The 16551-nt window shown below is 41.4% G+C and overlaps 1 protein-coding gene across 1 annotated transcript in view; it reads right to left on the reverse strand.

Annotated features, from left to right (window-relative positions):
- The window catches only part of LOC135526499 (platelet-derived growth factor C-like), a 73107-nt gene extending 64162 nt beyond the window's left edge, over positions 1-8945 (reverse strand). The window contains exon 1 of the mRNA XM_064954916.1: positions 7956-8945. Coding sequence (XP_064810988.1) covers positions 7956-8127 — 172 coding nt within the window. The 5' untranslated portion in view covers positions 8128-8945. The remainder of the gene's footprint in view (positions 1-7955) is intronic.
- Positions 8946-16551: the final 7606 nt, after the last annotated feature.

Genomic DNA, 16551 nt, shown 5'->3' on the forward strand with positions numbered 1-16551 from the left:
GTCTCTCTTTATGTAGTGTTGTGTTGTCTCTCTTGTCGTAATGTGTGTTTTGTCCTATATTTTGATTTTATTTATTTTTAATCCCAGCTCCCATACCCACAGAAGGCCTTTTTCCTTTAGTAGGGCCGTCATTGTAAATAAGAATTTGTTCTTAACTGACTTGCCTAGTTAAATAAAGGTTAAATAAAATAAAAATCCATCTGTATATTAGAAGCCACAGCTGCACAACTTTTCAGTACTTGTCCGGGGTCATGCTCCATGTCAATCAATCGCTAGGTGACGGCTGAGCCCCACGCAGTGAAGAGGAGATGGAACAGGACACTTTCAAATAGTTCTCTGACAGGGGTCGATGACATCTGCCAGACTATGTAGACATACCCTCCAGAGATGGTAACCAAGGTCAACTCATCACATCTACCCTCTGCCAAAATTGTAAGTCCAATGGAATTCAGTTTGCTTTCAAAACAGCTAATATCCCCCACAGACGGCTTAAGTCTATGTTAGTGCAGGGCTGTTCCAGCGATGTACTAATCGCAGGTTGACGTTTATTGTCATGGGTCTTGCCCTGGAGGCAGAACTGCACGATTTCGGCTAGATTGGCCAGCTCCAAAGTCAAAATTGGCTATATCATAAAGATTAATGAAAACTAAAATGAGCTTTTTAGGGTTAGACATTGGGAATAGCAGTGTGGTTAAGGTTAGGGTTTAAAGTTAGGGTTAAAATCCGATTTTATGAATTTGTGGCTGTACCAGCTAGTGACTACTCTGCAGAGCTGCCTCCTGTACATTAGTCATCTCAATAAATGTCAACCTGCGTACTAATCCTTAAACACAGTTACAGGTAACCCAAATGTAATAAGTTTGGAAAAGTCAATATGAGCTACATTTAGAGGAAGCAACCACAAGAAAGCTTTAATTATCCAACAGTAATGCACTGATTATGCCAACAGTAATATTTACACGGCCTATTTAATTCTCTCATGTAGTCATTTCAGAAATGCTTCCTCCTCAAGACATTTTCCAAGGAAATGTCAGCCTATGCAATGTTTCATGTAATGACACAATAGTTACATGTAGCCTATTTCACCTCAATGACCCGAGTAAGGTCAATGTTTTTGAAAATGTCAAATTGATTATTTCAAGTGTGCAATGAGCACATAAACCACTGGCAGAAGTGCAGCTGAGAAACAAGAGGCTTGAGGAAAAGATGCTGCCCAGCAGTAGATGACAGGTATTTGCGCTGACAGGTTATCCTGACTTGAGGCAGACTAACTCCACCCTTCATGTCTAGACTGCACCGGGCAGACTTTCTTCTCTCTCAAAAATGTCAATGTTAGCGTTGGGCTATTTACAGTGGCGTGTTTATATGACCAAATTTATGTGCTCTTGATATTTTTGTCTCCTCTGGGAAACGTGGTGCTTGGACTCAGTGGTCGGCTCCAAACCGAATTGATTTTCAGCTCTAGGCCTAATTCAAAGAAGGAATAGATGAAGAAGCACTTGCTATATTGGATGTGCTGTAGCAATTGTTCAAAGGCAGGTGATAACATTCATTAAATTCTACTGCTATTGTAACAGTATAACTTTAGACCGTCCCCTCGCCCATACCCAGGCGTGAACCAGGGACCCTCTGCACACATCAACAACTGACACCCACGAAGCATCGTTACCCATCGCTCCACAAAAGCCGCGGCCCTTGCAGAGCAAGGGGAACCAGAGCAAGTGACGTCACCGATTGACGTCACCGATTGAAACGCTATTTAGCGCGCACCGCTAACTAAGCTAGCCGTTTCACATCCGTTACACTATCTAAGAATCTCTCTTGAATTTAAGTTTCAATGAGGCATTTGCTTTTGCAGGAAATAAGGAAAGTCTCTTTCAATGGAGCAATAGGTTTTCATGTCCATTTTCGTGGTCTAGGATTGGTTGGCTTTGTGTGTCGAGAGTAATTAAGTCACAGGTGTAAACATGCAAAAAGTTACAATGAAATTGCCCAAATTGAAGATCTAAAACTGTATTACGAACATGACACTGCTATTCATAATTTGCATGAATCCATAACTGGTATTGACACTCAGCATGCTGGCTATAGTTTGGGTCTGTAAGGCCTTGACTGGTAGATTAAGTTGAGGACACAGATGTTCCCTATCCACATAGTATAGGAAGACTATTCCCCACTTACACTTTAAAAGGACAAGAAGGGAATGTATTTTGATACAAAAAGAAAAGGAATGCACTGTTACAGAACTGTGGCTGGATGGGTGACCCTCCCCACAGGGACATATCAATGAGAATGTCAAGATTTTTTTTTTGTGTCCTTGAAAAAAAGACACTCAGGATGCTGACCTGAAAAGGACATTGATTCTGCTGAAAACAATCGGGCCTTACAAAGTACCTGGGGGTAATGTTGATACTGCAAGTGAGAGAGAAGCCACCGCCTGCCTGGAGAGGCTTTTCTCTGCCAATGCAGAGCTTAAAAACCTGTGACCCAGTTCCCTTGAGAAACTCCCTCCTGCTTGGGGAGAATGTACACTCGCTGCCCAAAATGACAAACAGCAGGCAGGCGGTGGCATGCTCGCCTGCCAAATACAGTTCTCCGACATTCAAGTTGTGCTGACAGCAAAAACATAGACACTGTTATCTACTGTTAGTCCTCACTTGAGACTCTGGGGTGGTGAGAGGGGAACAAGTCTACATGGACTGCTTGTGGACAGACTGACTGTGTTTGGGGTCTCAGTGAGGAAAGGCTCTTGTGTGGTCAGTATATTTTCTGGTCTATTTGTGTTGCAATGTCCTTACAAGTGGGTAAAAAATTACCCATTTCACTTTTAGGCATTTTTTTGTTGTCGGTGTAGGCCGACTACCTTAGTGCGAGTAACTAACTGTACATTGCTACAGTAGATTAGTTCACCCTGAGAAACTTATTTAAAGAAGCATTTGTACCATATTAAAGAATAACTTGATATTCCAAATTATTTTGGTGTTGTTTCACCAGTTTACAGCTATCCCGTAATTTCAAATCAAATATAAACTTAACCACTATGGGATCCACTTAACACAACAACAGACTGGTACCGTGAATCCCAGCTGACAAACTGGTAGCTGTCAACAGACTGGGCTAACAGCTATATAAACCACCCTAGTGAGTCCAGCACACATTGGGTAATCATTGCCTGATAGGGAGAGGTGTTACATTAAGTCTTTTTTAAAGTTTGTCAAATCTCCAGATAGATAAGGGCCAGAGAGTAACTTCAGATTTGCAAGAATAACTTAAAGTTTGATGCAACTATCCATTGACGTCAACGCATGACGCGAAAGTTCCACCTCCATGTATAGCTACATCTCAAATCCTATTCATGGTCTGAAGTGACCTAACATACTACAGACCATTATGCATGTTGGTTCATTATCGTCTATTTGTGTGTTTGTATTGGGACCTGTTGAATGCACAATGCACTTCTGTGTCCCCAGACTAGAGGTCAACCGATTAATCGGAATGACCGATTACTTAGGGCCGATTTCAAGTTCTCTTGCATTCTGTGCAACAGAGTCAGGGTATATGCAGCAGTTTGGGCCGCCTGACTCATTGCGAACTGTGTGAATGTCATGCCCTGACCTTAGAGATCCTTTAAATGTTCTATTTGATAGGTCAGGGTGTGACTAGGGTGGGAAATCTATGTTTAAATTTCTTTGTTGGCAAGGTATGGTTCCCAATCAGAGGCACCTGTTTATCATTGTCTCAGATTGGTGATCATACTTAGGCAGCCCTTTTTCCCACCTTCTGTTGTGGGATCTTGTCTTTTTGTGTTGCATGTGTTGCACTCCTAGCTTTTCGTTCGTTGAGATGTTTATTGTTTTTGGTGGAACATTTATAATAAAAAATAATTTTAAAAAATTACCCCCTTTTTCTCCCCAATTTTGTGGTATCCAATTGTTAGTAGCTACTATCTTGTCTCATTGCTACAACTCCCATACGGGCTCGGGAGAGACAAAGGTCGAAAGTCATGCGTCCTCCAATACACAACCCAACCAGCCGCACTGCTTCTCAACACAGAGCGCATTCATCCCGGAAGCCAGCCGCACCAATGTGTCAGAGGAAACACTGTGCACCTGGCAACCTTGGTTAGTGCACACTGCGCCCGGCCCGCCACAGGAGTCGCTGGTGCGCGATGAGACAAGGATATCCCAACCAGCCAAACCTCCCTAACCCGGACGACACTAGGCCAATTGTGCGTCGCCCCACGGACCTCCCGGTCACGGCCGGTTACGACAGAGCCTGGGCGCGAACCCAGAGTCTCTGGTGGCCCTTAACCACTGGGAGGCGAACATTTATAATTAAAGAAAATGTACACCTACCACGCTGCACCTTGGTCTTCATTTAACGACGGACGTTACAGTGCAGACCATTTCTTCCTAACAAAGACAGCCAACTTCGTCAAATGGGGGATGATTTAACAAAAGCGCATTTGCAGAAAAAAAAGCACAATCGTTGCACGAATGTACCTAACCATAAACATCAATGTCTTTCTTAAAATCAATACACAGAAGTATACTTTTTTAAACCTGCATATTTAGGTCAAAGAAATTCATTTTAGCAGGCAATATTATCTCGGGAAATTGTGTCACCTCTCTTGCGTTCATTGCACGCAGAGTCAAGGTATATGCAACAGTTTGGGCCGCCTGGCTCTTTGCAAACTAATTTGCCAGAATTTTACATAATTATGACATAACATTGAAGGTTGTGCAATGTAACAGCAATATTTAGACTATTGGATGCCACCAGCACTTTCCTGCGTTTGCCAGCAGTTCTTCGCAATGCTTCAAGCATTGCGCTGTATATGACTTCAAGCCTATCAACTCCCAAGATTAGGCTGGCAATACTAAAGTACCTATTAGAACATCCAACACTCAAAGCTATATGAAATACAAATACAAATGGTATAGAGAGAAATAGTCCTATAATAACTACAACCTATAACTTCTTACCTGGAAATATTGAAGACTCATGTTAAAAGGAACCACCAGCTTTCATATGTTCGCTTAGTGGTTAGAGTGTTAGAGTGTTGGACTAGTAACCGGAAAGGTTGCAAGTTCAAACCCCCGAGCTGACAAGGTACAAATCTGTCATTCTGCCCCTGAACAGGCAGTTAACCCACTGTTCCTAGGCCATCATTGAAAATAAGAATTTGTTCTTAACTGACTTGCCTAGTAAAAGAAAGGTAAAATATTTTTTTTTAAATGTTCTGAGCAAGGAACTTAAACGTTAGCTTTTTTACATGGCACTTATTGCACTTTTACTTTCTTCTCCAACACTTTGTTTTTGCATTAATTAAACCAAATTGAACATGTTTCATTATTTATTTGAGACTAAATTGATTTTATTGATGTATTATATTAAGGTAAAATAAAAGTGTTCATTGTTCATTCAGTATTGTTGTAATTGTCATTATTACAAATATATATATGTAAAAATCAGACGATTAATCGGTATCAGCTTTTTTTGGTCCTCCAATAACAGGTATCAGTATCATAATCGGTCGACCTCTACCCCAGACAACCATGCATACGTGAAAAGCTACACATTTCCATTGGCCTGTGAGTCCTATTAACCCGCTGTAATCCCCTAATCTGTCTTTTTCAGAACAGCAGCCCCTGTGATCTTTGGCATGTCTTGCATGTTCCTCGGCTTCCTGGACTGGTGCTGAAAGAGGCTACACTAGATTATCCCTAGGTAATCTGCATCTCATACTAAAATGTGCAGCTGGGTTCTTGAATCTTTGGAAAAATAGTTTCAGAAGTTTGATTTTGAGGCAGTTTCATTTGGCTGAAAATGCAATGCCAACACTCACTTATCAACCGCAAGATCGTGTAAAAGACACTGTAAACATTTAAGCATATTAACAAAATGTTAATTCATCAAGAAACAATCCAACCTGAAACCCAAAATTTAATAAGCTACAATACAAGGTGAAGTGGTTTAATTAATGGCTGAGCCTCACTCACTGGAGATGTGAGCCAAGTGGAACAGAATGACAATGACATGGCCTATCGTTACTGCCTGACACACCTAGCGATTAGGACTCCATCTTCTGTAATAAAGATTAAAGCCTATGTATCAGGTTGCATAACAACGGTCAACAACAACAGTTCCCTTGGAGGAAGTTACTGTAGTACAGGGACTGCACTAGCAACCATGCTGAGACTGATAGTATAGGGACTGCACTAGCAACCATGCTGAGACTGATAGTAGAGGGACCACACTAGCAACCATGCTGAGACTGATAGTATAGGGACTGCACTAGCAACCATGCAGAGACTGATAGTAGAGGGACCACACTAGCAACCATGCTGAGACTGATAGTATAGGTACTGCACTAGCAACCATGCTGAGACTGATAGTACAGGGACCACACTAGCAACCATGCTGAGACTGATAGTAGAGGGCCACACTAGCAACCATGCTGAGACTGATAGTAGAGTGACTGCAACTCTCCCAGGACTGTCACTCTCCCAGTAACCACCACTAAACATGCCAGATAGGGCTAGCTTTCAGTATCAAATTGTCGCCGAGCATCAGCAATCAACCACACTGGAGCGCTGGTGAAACACTCACACGTCAGAGCCAAAGGTTAACGTTAGCCAGGGACTTTATTCTCATTCAATGTGTGGCCACTGTTTGCCAATGGAGGAGCTGCATGCAGGAATTTGAGATATGCAAATTAGGTGTTTGAGGTGAAGGGTAGCCTAGCGGATGGCTGGCAGTTCGAATCCTGGGTCTAGCGGGAAAAATGGGGTGGGAAGTGAGCTAGCAATCAGAGGGTTGCTGGTATCAAATCCTAGATGCCATTGCCTGCCGTTGTGCCCTTGAGCAAGGCACTTAAAACCCCACAACAACAGGTCCCTGTATATGTATATGTATGTGTATGTATATGTGCCTTTCTGAGGGGTTGGGTTAAAACCGAAAGTCACATTTCGATTGGACCTTATGTGCAATTGACCAATAAATTGATCTTACTCTTAAGAAGAATGCCTTATGTTTTAAGTAAGACATAGGGTGACATATGACCTTCCACAACATGAGTGGGCTGTGCATTAGAAACAATTTTGGTTGTTAATGACACTGTAATTATATGGTAATGACGCTGGTAAGTATTGAATAAACAAAGTTTGAGATAGCGAATCAGTATTAGTGTAAAGCAAAAATCTGCAAACAGTTTACATATAATTAAATGAATGGAAAGAGTACATTGCTATAAGCAGCCTAGTGTATGCTTCATCAAATAATGTTAAATTAACTGCAAAATTACCTGGATGCAAAAGCATAGGCTAGTTATGAATTTATGCACAGGTGTGCACATCCATGCACACAGGCACACACACACACCTCATCACAACAATAGCTTGATTCCAAGTTCCACATGCTGGAAAGAATAAACTATTTGCAGAGATGATTAATTGGACAGTCTCTTAATCTATGTAATAATGTATGTATGTCTTACCCCCATATTTATTTGACTTTAAAAGGGGAAATAACAATAAAAGAAAAAACAATTTGACAGTCTAAATCAGTGGGGTTCAGAGGATAAGCAAATTACATCACCTGGAATGACTACCATTGAATGAATGGAGCCTTTGACAATCATAGAGAAAACCTCTCTCAGGGGCCATTACATTTCAGAGGGGTTTCCCCCTTAAACACACACCGGCACACTTGAAAGGTAAAGGTAATAATATCCACTTCCTATCCTGGATAATGCTGTTTGAACTGAACAAAACGTATTCATTCATTGCTGTTTAAACTCAAGCAAGATGTGCTTTGTAAGAGGAGTAGGTTACAGTTCTGGAAGTTTATGTATGTGCAGGAATGGATATGTGAGAATTGTTAAAGTCCTTTATTTCCAACTCAACCCATGTTAAAACTGACAGCTAAACACACATTCAAAACACGCAACTTACCGTTTTGTTCCTTTAAACTTGGTTGTTGGAATTTGCTGACATGACTTGATTCAGCTTCTGAGCCATGTTGTTGGAGAAGCGATACAAACAGGATTAATAATGGAAGGATCATTTGGATTAGTGGCGGACAGCGATTACAAAACACTGTTGACGAGACGTTTAGTATCACCATGCACAAAGGTTGTTTGGATGACAACAATGCTGTTTTGGACAAATTTGTAGCGGATAAACGCAGAGTAAAATCGACATAATCTCATTCAAATACAGAGTCCTTTGAAAAAAAATGAAACGTCAAAAAAAATCCCGTAATATCCACAAAAGGATAATTTTGAAACCAACGGCCGTCTCGCACGACAAACTGGTTCCGATACAAGTGCGCACCTGTGGGGTATATGGAAAATTGCCTTGGAAGTTAGAAAGTCACTGCTGCGCTTGAACTAAATTACATATCCACTTTAAAGTTCCATCAAAGGCACCAAATGACTTATATATTGAGTGAAATAAATCGTAAATGCATAAATCTTTAACTTTTTGTCCAATGAGAGGTGCGATACTGTTGCCTGCGCGCGACATTCATTAGTTTCCAAAGTCTCCGCCGTCTGCAAGTCCAATCCACAGATTTGCAGGCATTACAATAAACTTCACATTAACCGCAGATACCACAAGAGTGCAGTGCAATTCGATACAGTTTGTACAGTGGATGATATTGCAGAGCACACATAACTCCAGTTGTTTGGTGAGGTCTTGGCTCGGTGGCTGTTGACTGGAACTAAACTATGCTGGAGACTGGAGCTAAACTGTCGCTAAAAGTGAGACGACAAGGTCTGGATTTTTGGAAAAGCAGACTGCCAACTGAGCTGACGACACAACAGGTGCTGTACAAAAAGTAAAACTTTCTAGTGAAGAAAACTACCCGGGAAGTTAACTGTTCAGTTGCTGCAGCTCTCCTGGTGTATGTCCAGCTCTCCTGGTGTTTGTCCAGCCAGCACATTTGGTTCCTTAGAAGTTGTGGGAACATACGTTTTTGGTTTCCAGTTGGTTCTGGGAACAAAGCCATAAAACGGGTAAAACATCATGTTTTGTAAACATTCTGAGAGCGGAAGTGAACATTTCGACCTGTTCTGGAAAGTAAATGTTTAAGTTGCAGGGAGGTTCTCAGAATGTTTTAATATAGTTAACGTTACCTGAAAGTTTTCCTGGGAGGTTTTATTGACGCTCTGTAGGGCGGAATTTTTTTGGCAATTTTGAGTTTTTGGAATAACTTCCTTAAATCTTTGGTTCACCTTCAAACTCCATGCACAGACAGGGCACATGGACATTAATTCCTAGGCATTAATCCTGCAAACACATTTATTTTTTATTGTGACACGGCATGAGTGAGATTTTAACCTATAATCTTCTGTTCTGTATTTGTCATTTAGCAGACACTCTTATCCATATCAATTTACAGTTACTGCATTCATTTTAAGATAGCTAGGTGGGACAACCACAAATCACAGTCAAAGTAAATACAATGTTCTGTAATAAAGTAGCTATCAAGTCAGACCTAGTAAGGGGGAAAAAAGTAAAGTGTGAGTGATAGTTCACAGGAAGTTCACAAAAGGGGGGTGCTGTGGGATAATTTAAGATACTCTTCGAACAGGCAGGGTTTCAGATGTTTTCGGGAAGATGGGCAGGGAATCTGCTGTCCTAGCTTCACAGGGAAGCTGGTTCCAGCATTGGTGTGCCTATTGTTTAGGAGAGCTAGCCAACAATATAGCTAACACAATCACTTCAAACTGAAGCTGGATACAACTAAGGGCTGTATCCAGGCACTCCATGTTGTGTCTTGCCTAAGAACAGCCCTTAGCCATGGTATATTGGCCATACACTACACCCCCTCGTGCTTATTGCTTCAATAACATTCTCTGAACGTTACTAAAGTTTTGTGATTTTTATAGAAAGTTTTCTTAATGTTCTCTGAGCAATTTGAGAACATGTCTTTAAATAGGACCATGAGGAAACCTCTAAGAAACATTATGCTGAAGTATTGAAATTCCCACAGAACAACATTGTTTCTTAACGTTCTTCCTCTTCCTCTGAAGATGAGGTGTAGCAGGGATCGGACCAAAATGCAGCGTGGTTATTATTAAACTTCTTTAATAAAGATGATAACAAACAATACAAAACCAATAAACATAACGTGAAAAACCTAAACAGCCTTATCTTGTGCAAACAGAGACAGGAACAATCACCCACGAAACACTCAAAGAATATGGCTGCCTAAATATGGTTCCCAATCAGAGACAACGATAAACACCTGCCTCTGATTGAGAACCACTCTAGGCAACCATAGACTTACCTAGACAACTCTACTATACCACAATCCCATCACCTACAAAAACCCCAAGACAAAGACACCACATAAATAACCCATGTCACACCCTGGCCTGACCAAAGTAATAAAGAAAACACAAAATACTAAGACCAGGGCGTGACAGTTCTCTGAACTATTTGAGAACATTCCAAATGTCAAACCAGTTGGAGAAAGTTCCTAGAACATTACCAAAATTGAAATTAAATGTAACCATTATTGAACCTTAAGGAAAGGTTCTGTTAAAGTATGTTCTTTTTAAAGTTTAAATGTGCTGCGGATGTTCCAAAACCAAGCAACTATCCTGCACAATTTCCAAAAAGTTGTGTGAAGGTTATATGCAAAATAACCATAGGATAACATGCTCTAGAGTCTATTGATGAATCCATGCCCCGGTGAATATATGCTAGAGATCTACCGTTTCTTATAGTGGCTGAAGCTCAATCCCATCTTTCTGCTGATATTCCGGGGTTGGTGAAAGTGGCCTTTTTCTACACATGAGAGGATCCGGACAAGAAAATCAACACAAAATCATCTGTAAAACCAGAACTATGTGAGCTCCACACTCATATGTTATGATATCAAAAGGGGAGATTTTCACAAACATAAAGGTGTCGGTTGTTCTACTCTATGAAGTACACAAGCTTCAGGGGAGTCTTCTGAAGGTAACCTAGTACCAATGTTGCCTATACATTGCCTCTGCTGAGCGCAAACTAGAACATTGTGCAACTTCCAGCTTGCGTTTACTGTGAACACTGAGGCTGCACCCCTTTTAAGTTACAGTTTTAACAGTGTCCATGTAGTCTACTGTGGCTATTTGATCATAATGAAGAAAGAAAAAAAATGCATCCCATAAAATCTTAACATGGAAATAGCTGTTTTTGTCATTCAGCCTACAGTAGCATCCAATGTGTGGTGCTCAATGTTGGCCTACATTCCATGAGACTTTTGATTAAACATATAGGGCTTGCCATTAACCTGTTTATCCACTTGTCCTTCAGACAAGGTGACTGAACATGTTGTTGTGTTGTTTGATGCAATAAACCACTTCACAAAATAAACTGCATTATTATTCCCATACCATTATTACAGAGAATCAGACTATTCATGCTACCCTTATTGAAGCCTTTCTCAAAATAAAATACGGCCACTTTAAGATAAAAAAAAATGCTTTTTACCTGACTCGCTTGTCTATAAACTGATATATTTTGTACACTTGTAGGAAGCAATCACTCCTCTATTGCTGACTACAAATTATCTATTACCGGGCTATTAACTCAGTAACTAGCAAAGGATATGAACAAAATGTGCACACGTGGCTACACGAAGCTCTCGCTTTGATCTCAAAACAAGTGCATCTACGCATGGCCGCTAATGCTGTAAACACAGTCCAGTTCAAAGTAAATGGCAAAGACCCATATATGGCAATGGTCTATTTGCATATGCTCCTACTGCAGCTCTGATTGTTTAAAATCAAATAAAACTGTATTTGTCACATGCGCCGAATACAACAACTGTAGACCTTACGGTGACATGCGTACTCACAAGCCCAACAGTGCAGTCAATGTGGGAGGTACAAGTTAGTCAAGGTAATGTGTACATGTAGGTAGGGGTGAAGTGACTATGCATAGATAATAAACACTGAGTAGCAGCAGTGTACAAAACAAATGGAGGGAGGGTGGTGTCAATGCAAATAGTCCGGTTGTCACGCCCTGGTCAAAGTATATTTTGTTTGTCTTTATTTATTTGGTCAGGCCAGGGTGTGACATGGGTTTATTGTGGTGTGTTTTGTCTTGGGGTTTTGTTAGGTATTGGATGTGTGGCTTAGTGGGGGTATCTAGCATAGTCTATGGCTGTCTGGAGTGGTTCTCAATCAGAGGCAGGTGTTTATCGTTGTCTCTGATTGGGAACCATATTTAGGCAGCCATATTCTTTGAGTATTTTGTGGGTCATTGTTCATGTCTCTGTGTTTATTGTCACCAGATAGGCTGTATAGGTTTTCACACATTTTTTGTTTAGTTATTTCATGTCGAGTTAATTTTATTAAAGAACATGAATAACCACCATGGTTCATTTTGGTCTGCTTCTCTTCCACCAGACGAAAGCCGTTACACCGGTGGCTATTTGATTAATTGTTCAGCAATCTTATGGCTTGGGGGTAGAAGCTGTTAGGAGCCTTTTGGTCCTAGACTTGGAGCTCCGGTACCGCTTGCCGTGTGGTAGCAGAGTACGCTGTGCGGTAACAGTCTATGACTTGTGACTGGAGTCTCTGACATTTTGGGGGGCTTTCCTCTGACAAAGCCTAGTATATAGGTCCTGGATGGCAGGAATCTTGGCCCCGGTGATGTACTGGGCCGTACGCACTACCCTCTGTAGCGCGGTCAGATGCCGAGCAGTTGCCATACCAGGCTGTGATGCATCCGGTAAGGATGCTCTCGATGGTGCATCTGTAGAACTTTTTGAGGATCTGGGGACCCATGCCAAATCTTTTCAGTCTCCTGAGGGGGAAAAGGTGTTGTCATGCCCTCTTCATTACTGTCTCGGTGTGTTTGGACCATGATAGTTCTTTAGTGATGTTTACACCAAGGAACTTGAAACTCTCGACCCACTCCACTACAGCCCGTTGATGTTAATGGGGACCTGTTCGACCAACCTTTTCCTGTAGTCTACAATCAGCTCCTGACTAAGTACACACCCAGAGGGGCCCCAGTGTTGAAGATCACTGTGGCAGTAGTGTTGTTTCCTACCCTTACCACCTGGTGGCAGCCCGTCAGGAAGTCCAGGATCAGTTGCAGAGGAACTGTTAGTCCCGGGGTCCTTAGCTTAGTGATGAGTTTTGTGGGCACTATGGTGTTGAATGCTGAGCTGTAGTCAATGAACAGCATTCTCACATAGGTGTTCTTTTTTCCAGGTGGGAAAGGGCAGTGTGGAGTGCGATTGAGATTCTGTGGATCTGTTTGGGTGGTATGCGAATTGGAGTGGGTGAAGGGAATACGGAAGGATGCTGTTGATGTGAGCCATGACTAGCCTTTCAAAGCCATTCCATGGCTACCGACGTGAGTGCTATGGGGTGGTAATCATTTAGGCAGGTTACCTTTGCTTCCCTTGTGCACAGGGACTATGCTGGTCTGCTTTAAACATGTAGGTATTACAGACTCGATCAGGGAGAGGTTGAAGACACTTGCCAGTTGCTCCATGCATGCTTTGAGTACACGTCCTGGTAATCCGTCTGGCTCCACGGCTTTGTGAATGTTGACCTGTTCAAAGGTCTTGCTCACGTTGGCTACCGAGAGCGTTATCACACAGTCGTCTAGAATAGCTGGTGCTCTCGTGCATGCTTCAGTGTTGCTTGCCTTGAAGCGAGCATAAAAGGCATTTAGCTCATTTGGTAGGCTCGCATTGAGCGAGTCACTTGTACTTCCTGCTTTAGTTTTTGCTTGTAAGCAGAAATCAGGAGGATAGAATTATGGTCAGATTTGCCATATGGAGGGCGAGGGATAGCTTTCTGTTTATTTCTGTGTGTGGACAATAGGTGGTCTTTTTTCCTCTGGTTGCATGTGACATGCTGGTCGTGCTGAAATGAGGTGGAACGGATTTAAGTTTGCCTGCATTAAATGCCCCGGCCACTAGCAGTGCCGCTTCTGGATGAGCATTTTCTTGTTTGCTTATTGTTTGCTTACTCTGCTAGTTTGTGTAGAGTACGGGCTGAGTAGTGTGTGTCAATGCAATAGAATCTTACTCTGATGCATTCTTCCTACAACAACATATGTTGCACAGTTTGTTTTGTTTCGGTATGTTGCATTGAAAGTGGCTAATATTGTGTGTCACAATTGCCTCAGTAAAGGAAACGTTGACAGTGTTAACAGGGAAAACTCTAGCACAGTGGTCACCAACCTTTTCTGAGTCAAGATCATTTTGTGTCAAAATGCAAGATCTACCGCTCATGACTTTTAAAAAAACGTAAGCTTTTGCAACATTAACCAATTAAAAACAGTACTGTAGCAATGAGGTTTGCGCAGTAAGCTATATGCCCAATACATTACCACCGCATATTGGCTTTGCTTGAATTGCCTTACCAATGCATTGTTGTTCGGGCCCCTTTTTGAAATTATATTTCAAAATTTGAGGTTGGCAATATGATCACACCTGTAAAAGGTCTATTGTTGTATTACTCGTGAAGCACAGCTGAGTGAGCATAAATTTAATAATTAGCTTTTTATTTTTATTTTACTGGACTGATTGTGTCAACATCTAATGATCAGTCTCAGTTAAATAAAGGTTAAATAAAATAAAAATTAGTCTCAGCGGAGGGAGAGAGCAGCAGACTGAGGGCCCGCCGTTCAACATCCCCGTGCTCTCCCTTTTCTCCACTGTCACTGACTAAAAAGGGACAGCGTCTTCCAGCTGATAGCAAAACTCAAGTCGCACTGCATTATTTCTGCCTCATGCTCAAATTCATGTTGTTACTCCTAGGAACAGAGAAAGTAAAATATTCCTTGATAAAAAACGCAAGCATATAGATACACTTTCCAACTAATTTATTACTGTTGCAGTGCTTGTTGTAGCGCTGAGTGGAAATAGGAAGAACGCACATTTTATGGCTTATAAAAGTGTTGAACACAAAGTGTTGACAGTGCTGAATAACTTAAACATGAATTAATTCATAAAAACAGCATCTCTTTGCTGTATTATTTGACCATCTCTCTAGTCATGGTTTTAAATGTTTTGAAATCTCACAGTATCAGCTTAGCTGTAGCTTTCTTTTATGCCTGCTACCTAACTGCAGACACGGTTATCTGAGCCATCCGATTTGCCAGCGGTAGGCCTACAGTGCACTATATTTGCTCTCTGGGCCCCCGGGAAGGCAGAGTTTGTGCCTTCAGACACATGCAATAGTTCAAAATGGCAGCAATTTGCCTACCTGGTGTGCAGGGCAGCTGAATCGGGTGCACCTGCCCTAGACAAATAAAAAAAATATGAACACAAGACTTCATCGGGTTTTTTTTTACATAAATGTTTGGCAATCAACTAGGAATGCCTTGGAGATTGACCAGTTGATCGCGACCTACCAGTTGGTGACCACTGCTCTAGGAAGTTGAGGGAAGTTCAATCGTGCTTCTCTCTGTCGCCTGATATTTCTGTGCTGCAGTCCCAGGCGGAGCTGTGCCCAGTTAAGAGGGAGCATTGCCAAGTACCGGCTGTAAAAATTGCAAAAAGGGCATTGGGTTCAAATGTGCCATGAATAACGTGACCAAACATGGGGTCTAAAATATGTTTTATTTTTTTCCTGAGTTTTCTTATATCTCTTAGATATAGGACAGACACTTGAAAACCTTTTTTACTGTCTGTTTTGCCATTTATGTTTCTGATAAAGTAGCCTACAGTAACAAACCATGTGTGTCCATGATGCGAAATGCATTGTGCCTGAATTGAACTGCTGTATCTACTATAAATTGGATAATTAATCTTCATTATAATCACATCATAAATGATATCAGCTAGATTTTGCATCAATAGAGTGATAATGTATGGCACATTTGAGTCAAGCAATGTTAATGCAATAGGTCACAATGTAATGTACAAAATATGATTTCGATCAGCTAGTCCTCTTTTTCCCTCTTTGTTTTTTCCTACCCATTGCTGTTAAACATATTCCTTGTGATATCATGCCATTAAGGGTTAATATAATTGTGATATTGGCACTGTAGGCTACACATAACTTTCCCATTTCAACAATGTGAATACTGTACCATAAACACTCCCCCTGGACTCATTCCTTAGTCTCACCATCATTGCCCAGAACTTTTCATCATGGGGAAGTTAGAATAATGCCTAATGCCTGTTTGGGGAAATGTTTAAGAACTCAAAATGTGTCATTTCAAAGCTGTAGACACCGCTGTTACCATTTCCCCCTTATGTTCCCAATTTCCACTCTCCAGCACAATGCTGTACCTCATCATATGCGTTTCATGTGGTTACTCTCATCTCATTGTCAGTGGAATCCTCATATGTGTGTGTGTGTCCCTGTGTAAGTATACCAGCAGACAAAGCAATCAAAGGGAGTTGCAGACACATTGAACCTATTCACCATGACACATGATGCAATGGCAGAGCAACTTAGCCCTGTCTCACATTGGTGAGACATTGCAGCCTCAGAGAGAGGGAAAGCCTCAAGATATCACCACCTGAAAAGTATGAGAGGTTTTAATGTTTTTAATCAAAGTTAACAGTAGATAAGAGATT

This window comes from Oncorhynchus masou, chromosome 32 (genome assembly GCF_036934945.1).
Source record: "Oncorhynchus masou masou isolate Uvic2021 chromosome 32, UVic_Omas_1.1, whole genome shotgun sequence".
NCBI lineage: Eukaryota > Metazoa > Chordata > Actinopteri > Salmoniformes > Salmonidae > Oncorhynchus > Oncorhynchus masou.